Here is a 14,894-nt window from a genome sequence, read left to right as displayed (position 1 = left end):
GGGTTCAGAGGAAGCTCTTTATTTTTCAGTTGCTTCATTGTTGAAGGGAAGACAAGGTATCTACACAGAAAATGAAAGGCGTTTGGCGACTGAGATTAAATTAAGATTTTTCAAGATTCTGCTTGTGTTTATTATTTGGTAAGAGATGGTAATTAACTACATTGGCTGTTTGGTATCACTTGAACTTACTAAAATTGTCCAAATCTGCATTGCATGATTGTGTAGTGATGTGTACAACCAAAGTGGAATTGGAGCAGGAGTGGACCATTTGGTCCCATGATCCTGCCCTCTGCCATGGCCGATCTCTATCTTAATGTCTGTTACCACATCCCTTCAAAACCTTCCTCCACATGAAATCTTCTGATCTCAGTTATGAAGCTTTCCTTCAAACCCACAAGACAGGACTTCACAGTGAAGAGTCTGCTAATTATGAGGATTGTTTGCTGCTGAAACCAATGGAGTGATGGTTTCTGCAATGCTGCAGAGAGGTGGTTGTCATTGCTGGTCAGGATTTGTAGAGTCGTCAGTGGTTATGACCAAAAAGGAGGCCATTCCGCCCATCGAGTTCATTTCAGCTCCCTGTAAAACAATCTATTTAGTTCTTTCCCTGCACTCCCGCAAATTGCTTAGCCTCAACAACTTATTTTGAAAACCTAGATTGACTCTGGTTCCAACAACTTTACAGGCAGCAAGTCTCAGGTCACTATCAGTCTCTGCACTTTTTATTTTGTGTGTATATATATATAAAAAAAAATTCCTCACAAACCCTAACTTTACATTTGATTTTTTTTTCTGAATTGGGAGGGAACATTGGAATCCCTTCATTATTGTTGCATTATTCCAGATAAGACTTAGATAACAGATCACTGTCTATGGGAGTATTCTGCCTAGAGGCCAGTGACTGGTGGTGTTCCGCAGGGATCTGTTCTGGGACCCCTGCTCTTTATGATTTTTATAAATGACTTGATGAGGAAGTGGAGGAATGGGTCAGTAAGTTTGCAGATGACACAAAGGTTGGAGGGGTTGTGGATAGTGTAGAAGGTTGTTGTAGGTTACAACTGGATATAGACAGGATGCAGAGTTGGGTGGAGAAGTGGCAGATGAAGTTCAACCTGGAAATGTGTGAAGTGATGCACTTTGGAAAAACGAACTTGAAGGTGTGGTTAATGGCAGGATTCTTAGCAGTGTGGAGGAAGAGGGGGATCTTGGGGTCCAAGTCCATAGATCCCTCAAAGCTGCTGTGCAAGTTGATAGGGTGGTTAAGGTGGTGTATGGTGTGCTGGCCTTCATTAGTTGGGGGGTTGAGTTCAAGAGCCACGAGGTAATGTTGCAGCTCTATAAAACTCTGGTTAGGCCACACTTAGATTATTGTGTTTAGTTCTGGTTGCCTCATTATAAGAAGGATGTGGAAGTTTAGAGAGTGCAGAGGAGATTTACCAGGATGCTGCCTAGATTAGAGAGCATGTCTTATGAGGAAAGGTTGAGTGAGCTAGGGCATTTTTCTTTGGAGTGACACAGGATGAAAAGTGACTTGATGGAGGTATATAAGATTGAGGGGCTTAGAGTCGACAGCCAGTACCTTTTCCCCAGGGTGGCAATGGCCAATACCAGAGGACATCCGTTTAAGGTCAGGGGAGGAAGGAGGTTATTTTTACAGAGTGGTGGGTACCTGGACTGCACTGCCGGGGGTGGTGGTAGGGACTGATACAATAGGGACATTTAAAAGACCCTTAAACAGGCACATGGAAGTAAGTAAAATGGAGGGTTATGGGCTGTGTAGGAGGGAAGGGTTAGATTGGTCAGCAAATAGGTGTTTATATAGGTCGGCACAACATCGTGGGCTGAAGGGCCTGTACTGTGCTGTTCTGCATTCTATATTTTTGTTGGATCCTAGTACTGCATTTCAGAAATGGATGCTATTTATTTAGTGTACAGCACTATTAAATTACACTTTACTGAATGTGACTGTGACTTGTTCTGTTTTAAATAACTTGGGCTCGTACTGCAGTGGGCTTCTGAGAGAGTGTGTAACGCATTCCATCTGAATGCTACATTAAGCCAATTTGCCCCACTTATTCAGTAACATGTACCCTGTTGCACAGAAACCTGGCAAAGCTGCCTCCCTCACAAAAAAATCTTGGCCTGTTTCTCATTGACGCTCAGGATCCTTTTGTGAGAAAAATACCTGCAATGCTTGAATACTTCTGTCTCTGTACATTAAAATTATTGATTGTGTTATATCTGACAGAGACGGAGGCAGCTCAGAGGGTCAAATTCACTCTTTGCTTTTCCTTCCACTGCTGTGCTTCTGACATGATACAGATATCTTTCCTTTTTACATAGCTGGCTCCCAAATCTCATCAATGAGAGTCTTTTATTCTACCTTGAACTGCAGCCAAATATGAACAAAGATCTGCTGAAGAATGTCAAGAATGCAGCTCTGATCACTTGGTTTATCATGGTAAGTTATCTTCATGCAGGCTTCTCTAATATTCTAGAGCACAAGCATTCCTCAACAGGGCAGCAGAGCTTAATGAGTGTAAAAGTTAACTTTGGAACACATTTTCCTCTTGGGTTTATTTTGAAAATTTGTTGTAGTTTTTCTTTAGCAGAGTTTGTCAAAAGATGTTTTAGAAATCTGCTAGTTACATTACATTGGCACATAAAAAACAATCAATGACAATATATTCCTTTTTGTGGATTGGATCAATTGAATGGACATTATTTGGTTTGCCCAGAAGGTAAAAGATAGCTGATAACAACTTGGCTCAGAGATTGCTGGATACGTTCTGCATCTATGGAAAGAGAAACTTAACGTTTCAGGTCTTGGACCATTCATTGGAACTGGGGAAAAGAGAAATCCATCCAGTCCAGATGAAGGGTCTCAGCCCGAAATGTTGACTATCCCTTTCCCTCCACAGATGCTGCCTGACACACTGAAAACACATCAGCTTTCAATAGGAGAGAAGGAGGGGTGAGAAGAGAGAATATCTCTCCACATGGATTAATCTGAATCCAAATGCTTCTGTCTGTGGAGTGTTGGTAATGGTGAGACTGTGGCCTTCGAGTACCTAAAATAAAGATGTTAGACCCACCAGTGCTTTTATTATCAACATTGATAACTGTGACCTTCTTGCTGCTCATTGCGCTAACGAGCACTAAGAAAAAAATGCAATTATAAGCTCAGACAAATTATCCTGTCACAAAGTCATAACTCGTACTCATTTGTGAAAATCTGATTACAGAATACAGCAAATCACATGTTGTGCAAGAGACCAGTTATTCAAGCAGATTAATTAGTGTGATTGACTTAACCTACAAATGTCAACACGAAGATAAAAGGCGAAACAAACCATGGGTTTATTGAGTCAGATGAAAGCATTTTTATGAAGTACAACCAACACAATTACCAATGGTTGCCATATGATGCTGAGTATTTTACTAGGAGGAAACCACTGGCAAAGGTTTTCCATTGTATTACCAGTAAGAAATTCAGTATAGGAAACATTGGTATTGGTTTATTATTGTCACTTGTACCGAGGTACAGTGGAAAAACTTGTCTTACATGATGTTCGTACAGATCAATTCATTGCACAGCGCATTGAGGTAGTACAGGGTAAAAACAATAGCAGAATACAGTAAAGTGTCACAGCTACAGGGAAGTGCATTGCGGGTAGACAATAAGGTGCAAGGTCATAACAAGGTAGATTGAGGTCAAGAGTCCATCTCATCGTATAAGGGGACCGTTCAATAGTTTTATCACAGTGGGATAGAAGCTGTCCTGGAGCCTGATGGTATGTGCCCTCAGGCTTCTGTATCTTCTGCCTGATGGTAGAGGAGAAAAGAGAGAATGACCTGGGTGGGTGGGGTCTTTGATTATGTTGGCTGCTTCACCAAGGCAGTGAGAGGTAAAGACAGAGTCCATGGAGGGGAGGCTGGTTTCTGAGATGTGCTGGGCTGTGTCTACAACTCTCTGCAGTTTCTTGCGTTTTCGGACAGAGCAGTTGCCATACCAAGCCGTGATGCCTCCAGATAGGATGCTTTCTGTGGTGCATCGATTAAAAATTGGTGAGTGTTGATGAGGTTCTATGGAGCACTGGTGAGGCCTCATTTGGAATACTGTGTGCAGTTTTGGGCCCCTTATCTTAGGAAGGATGTACTGATGTTGGAGAAGGTTCAGAAAAGATTTATGAGGATGATTCCCAGAATGCAAGGGCTTGCTTATGATGAGTGTTTGTCGGCTCTTGGACTGTACTCACTGGAGTACAGAAGAATGAGAGGGGACCTCATAGAAACATTTAGAATGTTGAAAGGACTGGACAGAGTAGATGTGGCCAAGCTGTTTCCCTTAGTGGGTGAGTCCAGAACTAGAGGGCACAATCTAAGAATTAGAGGGTACTGGTTTAAAACAGAAATGAGGAGAAATTTCTTTAGCCAGAGGGTAGTGAAATTATGGAATTCTTTGCTACGTACAGCTGTGGAGGCCCAATCATTGGGGGCATTTAAGGAGGAGATTGATAGGTATCTAATTAGTCAAGGTATCAAGGGATACGGGGATAAGGCCGGAAATTGGGGCTAGATAGGAATAGTTTTAGTTTAGCTCGTGGAGCAGACTCTGGGCTGAATGGCCTACTTCTGCCCCTTTGTCTTGTGATCTTGTGAGTGTCAAAGGGGACATGCCTAATTTCTCTAACCTCCTGAAGAAGTAGAGGTGCTAGTGAGCTTTCTTAGCCGTGGCGTCCACAGCTATTGGTGATGTTCATTCCTAGAAACTTGAAGCCCTCAACCCTCTCGACCTCTGCACCATTGATATAGACAGGTCCATGTACACTGCCCCTTCTGAAAGTAGAAAACATGAAAGGAGAAGTACACACCCTACCTTCACCTTGCTAATTTGAGAAGAATATATTTATTGGACACTTTGGTTAGTGTTGGATGAGCTGAGGTTTTGTGTTTGGTCCTTGACATCTGCACCCCTGGGTCTAGGGGAAGAAAACCATCCCATGTTGTCTGCTTGGGCAAAGGCAGTTTCTGGCTCTGCTGTGATTTCAAATGAATAGCTGTTGACTTTTGCATTCTGGGTGGGATAGAAAGAGGAAAGAGTGCCTGGCCATACTCTGAAGGGTTACTGTTACTTGAGGCAAGATACTGAATTATTGTCACCCAGGGAGCTGTATCTTGACATTCAACATAGAACAGTACAGCACAGGAACAGGCCCTTCCGCCCACAATGTCTGTGCCGACCATGATGCTAAATTAAACTAATCCCTTCTGCCTGCACATGATCCATATCCTTCCATTCCCTGCATGTTTGTGTGTCTGTCTAAATGCCTGTTAAACACCACCATCCTGTCAGTGAGTTCCAGGCACCTACCACTTGCGTTTATTTTTTTAAAAAAACTTGCCCAACACGTCTCCTTTTAAACTTGCCCCCTCTCATCTTAAAGCTAATGCCTTCTATTTGACATTTCCACCCTGGGGGGAAAAAGACTCTATCTACCCTATCTATGCCTTTCATAATTTTATTAACTTCTATCAGGTCTCCCCTCAACCTCTGATGCTCCAGTCCAAGTTTGTCCAACCTCTCCTTGTAGCTAATAGACTCTAATCCAGGCAGCATCCTGGTGAAACTCTTCTGCACCCTCTCCAAAGCATCTACATCCTTCCTGTAACAGAGTGACCAGAACTGCGTGCAATACTCCAAATGTGACCTAACCAAAGATTTATACAGCTGCAACATGACTTATGAAGGCAAGCATGCCGTACGCTGCCTTTACCACCCTATCAACTTGCGTTGCCACTTTTAGTGAACTATGAACTTGCACCCCAAGATCCCTCTGTATGTTAATGCTCTTGGGCGTCCTGCCATTTACTTTCCCCTTGTATCTAACTTCCCAAAGTATAACACCTCACATTTCCCTGGATTAAACTCCATCTGCTATTTTTCCGCCCATATCTGCAACTGATGTATAGCTTGCTGAATCCTTTGATAACCACCTTCACAATCTACATCGCCACCAATTTTTGTGTCGTCTGCAAACTTAATCAACTTTCATCCAAGTTATTTCTATATCACAAACAACAGATGTCCCAGCACTGATCCCTGCAAAACACCACCAGTTACAGGCCTCCACTCAGAATAGCACCCATCTACCACTACCCTCTGTCTTCTATGGCCAAGCCAATTTTGAATCCAATCTACCATGTCACCACGGATCCCTTGCATCTTAATCTTCTGGAGCAGCCTTCCATGAGGAATCTTGTCAAAGTCCATGCTTACTACAGTCCATGTATACAACATCCACTGCCCTACCCTGGTCAATTACCTTCACCTTCTCAAAAAAGCTCAATCGCATTTGTAAGACATGACCTGCCCTGCACAAAGCCATGCTGACCATCCCTAATAAGCCCATGCCTTTCCAAGTATGAGTAAATCTTATCCCTAAGAACCCTCTCCAATAGCTTCCCGACCAATGATGTGCGACTCACTGCCTATAATTTCCTGGATCATCTCTATTGCCCTTCATAAACAAAGGAAAAATACTGGCAACCATCCAGTCCTCTGGGACTTTGCCTGTGGTTAGAGAGGTTACAAAGATCTTTGTCATGTCGACAGCAATCTCCTCTCTTGCCTCTCTCAATAACCTGCGATAGATCCCATCAGGCCCTGAGGATTTATCCACCTTAATGTTCTTCAGTAGACCCAACACTACCTCCTCCATGATCTCAACGTACCCTAGATCAACACGAGCACAAGCTTGGTGTATTATAGCACCCATGTGTAGTTGCTTGTGATTGACAGACAAAACGGGTGAGTCCATTTATATATTTTTTTGATGACTGGCCTTTTGTGGTGACTACATTTTCTTTAGTTGTAGTCTGAAATATTGAACATACAGTCCCACTATCCATAGCAAGAGGGCAGTAAGACACCAATGTAATGAAAACTCCTCATTTGTGGAAAGCATGGCTGATGTATCAATGTTTGTAACCTGAAGGTAAAGGAGTTGGTGATGGACAAAAATTAAAGTTTTGCTGAGTGAAAGACTGAGTCATCTTCCTGAGTTAAGTCTACTGTTTCAGCACAGGAGGGTATTATTGTCTACTTACAAGCAATCCATACATGAATAGTATGACAACAGTAATATGTGAAAATCTAAGCTGTTTTTCTACATTTACTGGCTAGTCAATCTACACCTCATTTCCTATTCTACAGCCTGCTAATGTGTTTGCTTTTCTTAATAAAATAACACTATTTTAAAATGTTTAAGTATGAAGAAAAATGAGAGGACTCATTATCTGCTCATATGTAGAATATGTTATTGGCAGAAGTCACTGTTTCACAGAAGCTGTTACTTCTGACTGTTGTTCTGCTTTTGTAAATGGTGCACTTGTATACAAGAGGCACAAGGGGGTGCAGTTGATCCATTGTTGGCTCCTCCTGAATTCGATGGCCATGTCATCACAGGAGGGGTTGGTCTCTATGAGCACCAATTAAGCCAGTTTGTGCTTCATAAGTGATTGAGGAACTGCTTTGGCTCGCATGATTAACAATGAACTTGCTGTTGCTGAGAGATTTGTGCTGCTTCCATTTTTTTTTGCTCTGTTCTCTTCCCCTCATGGGCTGAGCAACAATTTGTTTTTAATCTGCACCTTTAACCAAATAAAGCACCCCAAGGCCCTTCAAACAGCACAATCAAACAAAAGTTGGCACTAGTTGCATGAATTATTGAGGCAGGGGAGCATAAGGTTGGTAAAAGAGGTGCCTGTTAGAAGCAGAAAGAGGGACAGAGGGTTACAGATAAAATTCCAGTGACCCCAAAATTGGTAGAATTGTGGATATTAAGGAAGGTTGTCAAAAGATACAGCAGGAAACATCAGTTGGAGATTTGGGCAGAGAATGACAGATGGAGTTTTATCTGGAGAAATGTGAGGTGGTGCACTTTGGGAGGTCAAATGTAAGAGGAAAGAATGCAGCAAATGGCTGGACCCTCAACAGCAATGACATACAGTGGGATCTTGGGGTGCAAATCCACAGCTCCCTGAAAGTGGCAACACAAGTAAGACAAGATATCTTTATTAGTCACATGTACATTGAAACACAGTGAAATGCATATTTTGCGTAGTGTTCAGGGGGCAGCCCACAAGTGTCGCCACGCTTCCAGCGCCAATATAGTATGCCCACGACTTCCTAACCCATAAAGAAGGTATACAACATACTTGGCTTCATCAACAGAAAAGTTGGGAAGTCATGATGCAGTTGGATAAAACTTTGGTTAGGCTGCATTTGGATTATTGGGTGCATTTCTGGTCGTCACATTACAGGAAGGATGAGGAGGCTTTGGAGAGAGTGCAGAAGAGGTTCACCAGGATATTCCCTTGATTAGAGGGTGTAAGGAGAGGTTGGACAAACTTGGATTGTTTTCTCTGGAGCATCAGAGGCTGAGGGGTGATCTGATATTTTTTATATTTCAAAAATAAACTTTATTCATAAAAAATATATACAAACAGTGCAAAAACAAAACCTTAACATTCATGGTTGTTACGTTCAGTAGTGTAAACTTTAAAGAGAAAAGCACACAAACATAGCACCATTGTCACTTACGTGACTCCCTGAGGTGATGCCTCTTTCATTGTACAAGGGGCTTCCCCACCCACCTTTGCACCTCCATGTGCGGTAGCGGAAGGAGCCGAGTCTGTGGTCCTTACCACAGAGACTTTGCGTTGGGTGCACCGAGCTTCAGAGCATCTCTCAGCACGTACTCCTGCAGCCTGGACTGTGCCAGTCTGCAGCATTTCCTTAGGGACATCTCACTGTACTGGAAGACCAAGTTTTGGGCAGACCAAAGGATGCCCTTCACCAAGTTGATGACCTTCCAGCAGCACTTGAAGTCTGTCTTGGTGTGCGTCCCTGGGAACAGCTGTAAATCAGATAGTCCTCTGTTAGGCAGCTGCTGGGGATGAACCAGGATATGGACCCTTGCATCCTTCTCCTGAGGGGTGACCTGATAAAAGTATATAAAATTCTGAGGGACATAGGGTAGGTAGAATCTCTTTCCCGGAGTGGAAATGTCAAATACTAGAGGGTATAGCTTTAAGGTGAGAGGATGGGAAGTTTAAAGGAGATTTGTGAGGTAAGCTTTTTTTTAAACAAGGAGAGTGGTAGGTGCCTGGAACATGTTGCCAGGTCAGTGGTGGAAGCAGATACTTTAGCAATGTTTAACAGGCATTGAGACAGGCACATGAACAGGCAGGGAATGGAGGGATACATGTGCAGGTAGATGGGATTAGTTTAAATTGGCATCATGGTCAACACCGATATCATGAGCCTAAGGGCCTGTTCTTGTGCTGTGCTGTACTGTTCTGTGTCTGAGAGGTGGAGGGTGGGGGAGATCAGAGATGGAGGGTGAAGCCGTGGAAGAACTGAAAGCAAGGATGAAAATTTCAAAACTTGTGCTAGTGCCTGACCAGAGCCCGGTCTAGATCAGTGAGAACAGATCCTTAGTGAACACTGTTTATTGGCGAACATGTCTCATTGCAGGTAAGATGTGGGCAGCAGAGATTCAGATCAAGCTTGTAGAAGGGAGTCCAGGCAAGATTACGGTGGTCCTGGAGGTAGCAGCGGTGGGGATGTGTTTCGGCGGCAGAGGCAGAGTTGGGTGATAGATGCGGAGGTCCTAGTCCCACAGGGAGGTAGCAGAACTCCATCAACAATCCTTGGCACCAATGTAGTACAGCAATAATCAGATGGGACATGTCAAGTGACCCACAAACCTGCCACATCCTGCTGTGTAGGTCCACCAAAAGTGAATCTGGCCCGTGAATGAATGAAACCCTGCTGCAGTTACATTAATGTCCAGCTTCAGTGTCTCTCTCCTTCTGGATGAGAACCACCTCACTTAAAGTGCTCTGACCTACACAAAATATAATTTCCCTGAGGGCCTCCACGTTGCTGGTGGAAACAGTGATGTGTGGATCACCTTGGTGTTTCTGGTGAAGTTGTGAAACTTCCTTCATCCTTGCTCTGTCCTGGGGTTTCCCACTCCAGGAGGAGATAACTGTGGCCATCTCCTGCCAGGCTCTTCTTGTGATGGACCTGGCAGATCTCCTGAGTCCCTGACTTGCTGGGTGTTCCTCCTGAAATGTCTCTTTGACTAGGACTTGTGTGTTCCTTTCAGTGATTGTGGGAACTCGCGCTCTCTCCCCTGCAGCCTCTGTTTGCTCACGGCAGCCAATGTATGTGCTGCTGCCATTGTGTGGCTGCTGTGGTGAGTGTGCCTTTAAGAGATGAAGCCCATTCCTGAACAGTCTGCAGTGGTGGCAGGAGATGTGTGAAACTCGGTGAGGTCCTGTCAGGGATTGCACAGGTTCCACCTCACACTTGGATGTGAACGGCTCTAGTATTGTTACAGTCTGGATTTTGGTCAATGTGTTACCGGGGTCCCAACTGGATGTTTGTGTGGAACACAGCCACGTTTCAGCACTCAAAGAAGTATACAATAAAACCAGAAAATGCTGGAAATAAAGAGAAATAATCATAAAGAGAAGTAACCTGGAAGTAATCAACCCACACCTGTAGGAAGAGAAACATTCAAGTCAAAGACAAACTGACAAAGGGTCTTCGACCTTAAACACTTCTCTGCTTCTCCTCCCACAGATGCTGCCTGACCTGCTGAGTGTTTGTTTTATTTCAGATTTCCAGCATCTGCTGTTTTTTGATTTTCATTTATGTAAATCTCATTTAAACTTACCCCTCTCTCCTTAAAGGTATGCCCTTTAGTATTTGATATTTCTACCCTGGGAAAGAGATTCTATTATTTTACAGCTATCAGGTCACCCCTCAGCCTCCGACGCTCCAGAGAAAACAATCCAAGTGTGTCCAACCTCTCCTTATACTGTCTAATCCTGGCAATATCCTGGTAAACCTCTTCTGCACCCTCTCCAAATTATTAGTCACCTCCCCTGAGATAATTGTGAATTATTGACAACTTTCTCCTTTTGTGAAAGGTTTGAGATCTTTGGGATGTTTATTAACTTAACAATGCAAAAGAAGTGTTATTTGTATTGTAGTTCAGGGAAGTTTCCCACATCTGTGTCTCTTGTGTGTGGATTTTTCAAAAAATTGTGTAATCCATTTGCCAAGATTCTAGTATCTATTTCCAAGCCTAATCCTGTGTTCCTTTTGCAGAGTATCCTGAATCCAATGCAAGGCTTTCTCAACACCCTTGCATTTTATGGCTGGACTGGATGTGACTTTGATTTCAAGTTACAAAGGCAAGAAATCCCTTGGGAATCCTCGGTAGGCCCTACTGCAGCAGAAAATTCCTACAGCAGTCCTGTGGCCACCTCTGTCAATCACCACGGGTTTCTGCAACAACATGACAAGATGCAGACTGGAAATGGTTATGAAAATAGTGATGAGCTTTCTGTCCTCTCTGAAGGTAATGGGAAAGCAAATAACTCCTTTGTAAAGATCTCCCCTGTCTATCAGGGCCTGTGACTGGTTTCCTGTGTGTAGTGTGAGCAGTCCTACAGCTTCCACACCACGATTCTCTCTTTCCTTGCGACAGAGGAGAAGGTTCTTTTGGCCATCGAGTGTACACCCCCAATCCTGTTCCCCTACTAATTTTCTCTGTAGACTATTATCACCACATTCTCATCAATTTTATCACCCACCTACATCAGGGTCAACTTGCAGTGGCCGATTAATCTCCCAACCCGCATGTCTTTGGGATGTGGGAGGAAACTGGAGCACCCAGAGGAAACCCACACAGACACGGGGAGAACGTGAAAACTCCACACAGACAGCATCCAATGTCAGGATTGAACCCATGTCACCGGAGCTGCGTGATGGCTGTTCTACTCGCTCCACCACTGTGCTGCCCCTCTCCTACCCATTCTTGTTAAGGCTGTTGAACTTGTCTTGTGATTGCAGAAGGGCCTAGGGCTTTCTCCTGGATCATCAGTACTACTGATCACCAACCTGCAGATGATTTGACTTGGGTGAAAATCTCCCCACCAATACCTGCTTCCCACAAATGCCTTGAAATCACACTGAATGGAAAAAAAAAAGCAGCAAAAGGCCATTTGGCCCCTCATTGCCTGTTGCACAAGTCAACAAGATACTGACTAATCTTTCACCCCAGTTTTACTTTCCTGCACTAACCCCTTTTCCTTTGATCTCCTCACTATCCAAAAATCTGGCAATCCCCGTGCTGAATATAATATTGCATAGTCACTTCTGTGTTTTTTTCCTCGGATGCCTTGTCTTTCACCCCACACACTAGAGATCATAATTTTGTACCCCTTGATTAAATCTCTGCTCAGCCTTAATGTGGCATTATCCCTATTAGAAGGCCTTGCCTCAGTCAGTTGGCCAGCCCTGATAACATTGAACTTTCCATGATTTCTCCTCTCATTCCAATCCTGCCCCTGATTTAGATTACTCTCCATTGCCTTTCAACCACAATGGCCCAAAACTCTAAGCTCCCTCCCACATCTGCATCATCTCACTTCTTTGACCCAACTTTGGGCCATCTGATCTAATAACTCAACCGGTTGCCCAGTAATGAACTTTGCCTGCAAAGAACTCTTGTGATGTTTATGTTAAAATTGCTACAAGCCCTCCCCAGGTTAGAACATAGAACAGTACAGCACAATACAGGCCCTTCAGCCCACAATGTTATGTCAACCTTTAAACCTCACCTGACTATCTAACCCCTTCCTCCCACATATCCCTCTATTTTAAATTCCTCCATATGCTTATCTAACAATCTCTTGAAGTTGACCAATGTACCTGCCTCCACCACTGCCCCAAGCAGTGCATTCCATGCCCCAACCACTCTCTGGGTAAAAAAAACCTTCCTCTGATATCTACTTTGAACTTCCCACCCATTACTTTTAAAGCTATGCCCTCTTGTATTGAGCATTGGTGCCCTGGGAAAGAGGTGCTGGCTGTCCACTCTATTCCTCTTAATATTTTGTACACCTCTATCATGTCTCCTCTCATCCTCCTCTCCAAAGAGTAAAGTCCTAGTTCCCTTAGTCTCTCCTCATAATGCATACTCTGTAAACCAGGCAGCATCCTGGTAAATCTCCTCTGCATCCTTTCCAACACTTCCACATCCTTCCTATAATGAGGCGACCAGAACTGGACACAATACTCCAAGTGTGGTCTAACCAGAGTTTTATAGAGCTGCATCATTACCTCGCGGCTCTTAAACTCGATCCCTCGACTTACGAAAGCTAACACCCCATAAGCTTTCTTAACTACCCTATCCACCTGTGAGACAACTTTCAGGGATCTGTGGATATGGACCCCCAGATCCCTCTGCTCCTCCACACTACCAAGAATCCTGTCATATTACAAGGTTACAAGCGCTCGACTTGTGTACAGCTGAACGAGTGTTTGGGAGACCAGCAGGATGGATTTGCCAGGTGTTGAGGGGCCACAGGCATCTTCTGCCATGTGGGAACTTGCATCGCGGCCACATTTCCGATCTGTCAGTTGCCAGGGTTACGAACAGTTCAGAGGAACGGAACCCTGCAGTAACCTGGGGAGGACCTGTACGTATATGCAAGTAGTTGTTATTATTGTTTGTTTCTCGATTTACTTTTCCCAGAAGGTTGACGTCTTGTGGCCTAGGGAGGCATTAGTTCAAATAACAAAGGCCTGAAATCTTTGTTGGAAGCCATGTGATGGGCAGTAGTTTGGACAACAGACCAGGTGCTATCCTTTCTATGTAAATTGTGCTTTCACAATCAAAGTAAAAAAAAATTTGGTGTCAGAACAACAGAGCATTTTGTATGATGCAATTTGAATTATTATACCTTTTTCAAATACCAAAATAGATCAATCTCATGTATAAAGTGTATATTGTTCAAAAGTGTACTTGTGTGCTGTTCATTTTTTTAACCCCTAAAGGTTATCAAATGATGTATTTAATGGAATCACATCAACTAATGAGCTAGCCACCAGGTTAGAGGATACTTGAAGGAGTTGTTAAGAGATCCAAGACCCAGGGTCCGGTAATGAGAATTGACCATTTTTATCTGAACTTGTATTCACTCGCTGCTGTGAATTAGATCTTTGATGACATTCCTTTTTGCACATCAGCCTGCAGCTGCTGTCACCTGCTTCCTGCTGTCTGCTTTATCACATCACACCATGGACACTGGCACTGCTGATCAGCTGTTGCAACATCCATGTGTTTAATGCCTTGCGTATCATATTATTGCACTGATTAAATTTGCATTCATTCCTCACATCTTTTTAATCCTTTATCACGTTATTGCCTCTTCTGTTTTTATATATAAAAAAGCATTCTTTAAGAGGTTATTTAAACTCTCTGTGACTTGCACCTGTGCGCAACTCTGCATGTGACCTTGTTGCTAGCTCTGTTCTTGCATAAGCTGTTCATCTGTACCATCCCCCGGGGCTGATGAAAGGGGTTTCTCTCTCCACAGATGTTGCCTGATCTGCTGACCACTCTCATATTTTCTGTTCTTCTTTCAGGTTTCCAGCATATGCAGCAATTTGCTTTTTATGTATTTCCAAATTGGGCAACTGATATGAATTAACTCATCATGTTTTGTGCTACACCCCATATCATTTCTTTAACAGATTAATTATAGCTTTTGGTAAATGTTTTTCTCTCTGACATACTGCATGGGTACAGTCTAAACCAATCTGATCACAGCAGATTACATAGTGGGGTTTAAATTAAATCCTTACCGTCAATCAGAAAAATGAAAGTAACTGCACTGCACTTTTAGGTACAGGCTAAAATAATGACTAGATTTATTCTTGATAAAATGATTCACTGAAGCCAATATTTCTGTAAAATTCCACACAACATAATTGATAATTTGCAACACGAAGTGAGATGATATCA

At 43.3% G+C, this 14,894-nt stretch overlaps 1 protein-coding gene across 2 annotated transcripts in view; it reads left to right on the top strand.

Moving 5' to 3' along the window:
- Nucleotides 1-14,894, top strand: part of gpr143 (G protein-coupled receptor 143) — a 48,267-nt gene that overhangs the window by 19,751 nt on the left and 13,622 nt on the right. The window contains exons 6-9 of one of the 2 annotated variants that reach the window (XM_052026402.1): nt 30-138; nt 2,344-2,461; nt 11,189-11,441; nt 13,623-13,701. In XM_052026402.1, coding sequence (XP_051882362.1) covers nt 30-138; nt 2,344-2,461; nt 11,189-11,441; nt 13,623-13,630 — 488 coding nt within the window. In that variant the 3' untranslated portion in view covers nt 13,631-13,701. Of the gene's footprint in view, nt 1-29; nt 139-2,343; nt 2,462-11,188; nt 11,442-13,622; nt 13,702-14,894 lie in introns of those variants that run through there. The other variant, XM_052026401.1, reaches the window with a different exon arrangement.

This window comes from Pristis pectinata, chromosome 11, assembly GCF_009764475.1.
Source record: "Pristis pectinata isolate sPriPec2 chromosome 11, sPriPec2.1.pri, whole genome shotgun sequence".
In the NCBI taxonomy this organism is placed as follows: Eukaryota; Metazoa; Chordata; class Chondrichthyes; order Rhinopristiformes; family Pristidae; genus Pristis; species Pristis pectinata.
Note: the sequence above shows the minus strand (reverse complement) of the source record. Positions and strands in the feature narration are given on the sequence as shown.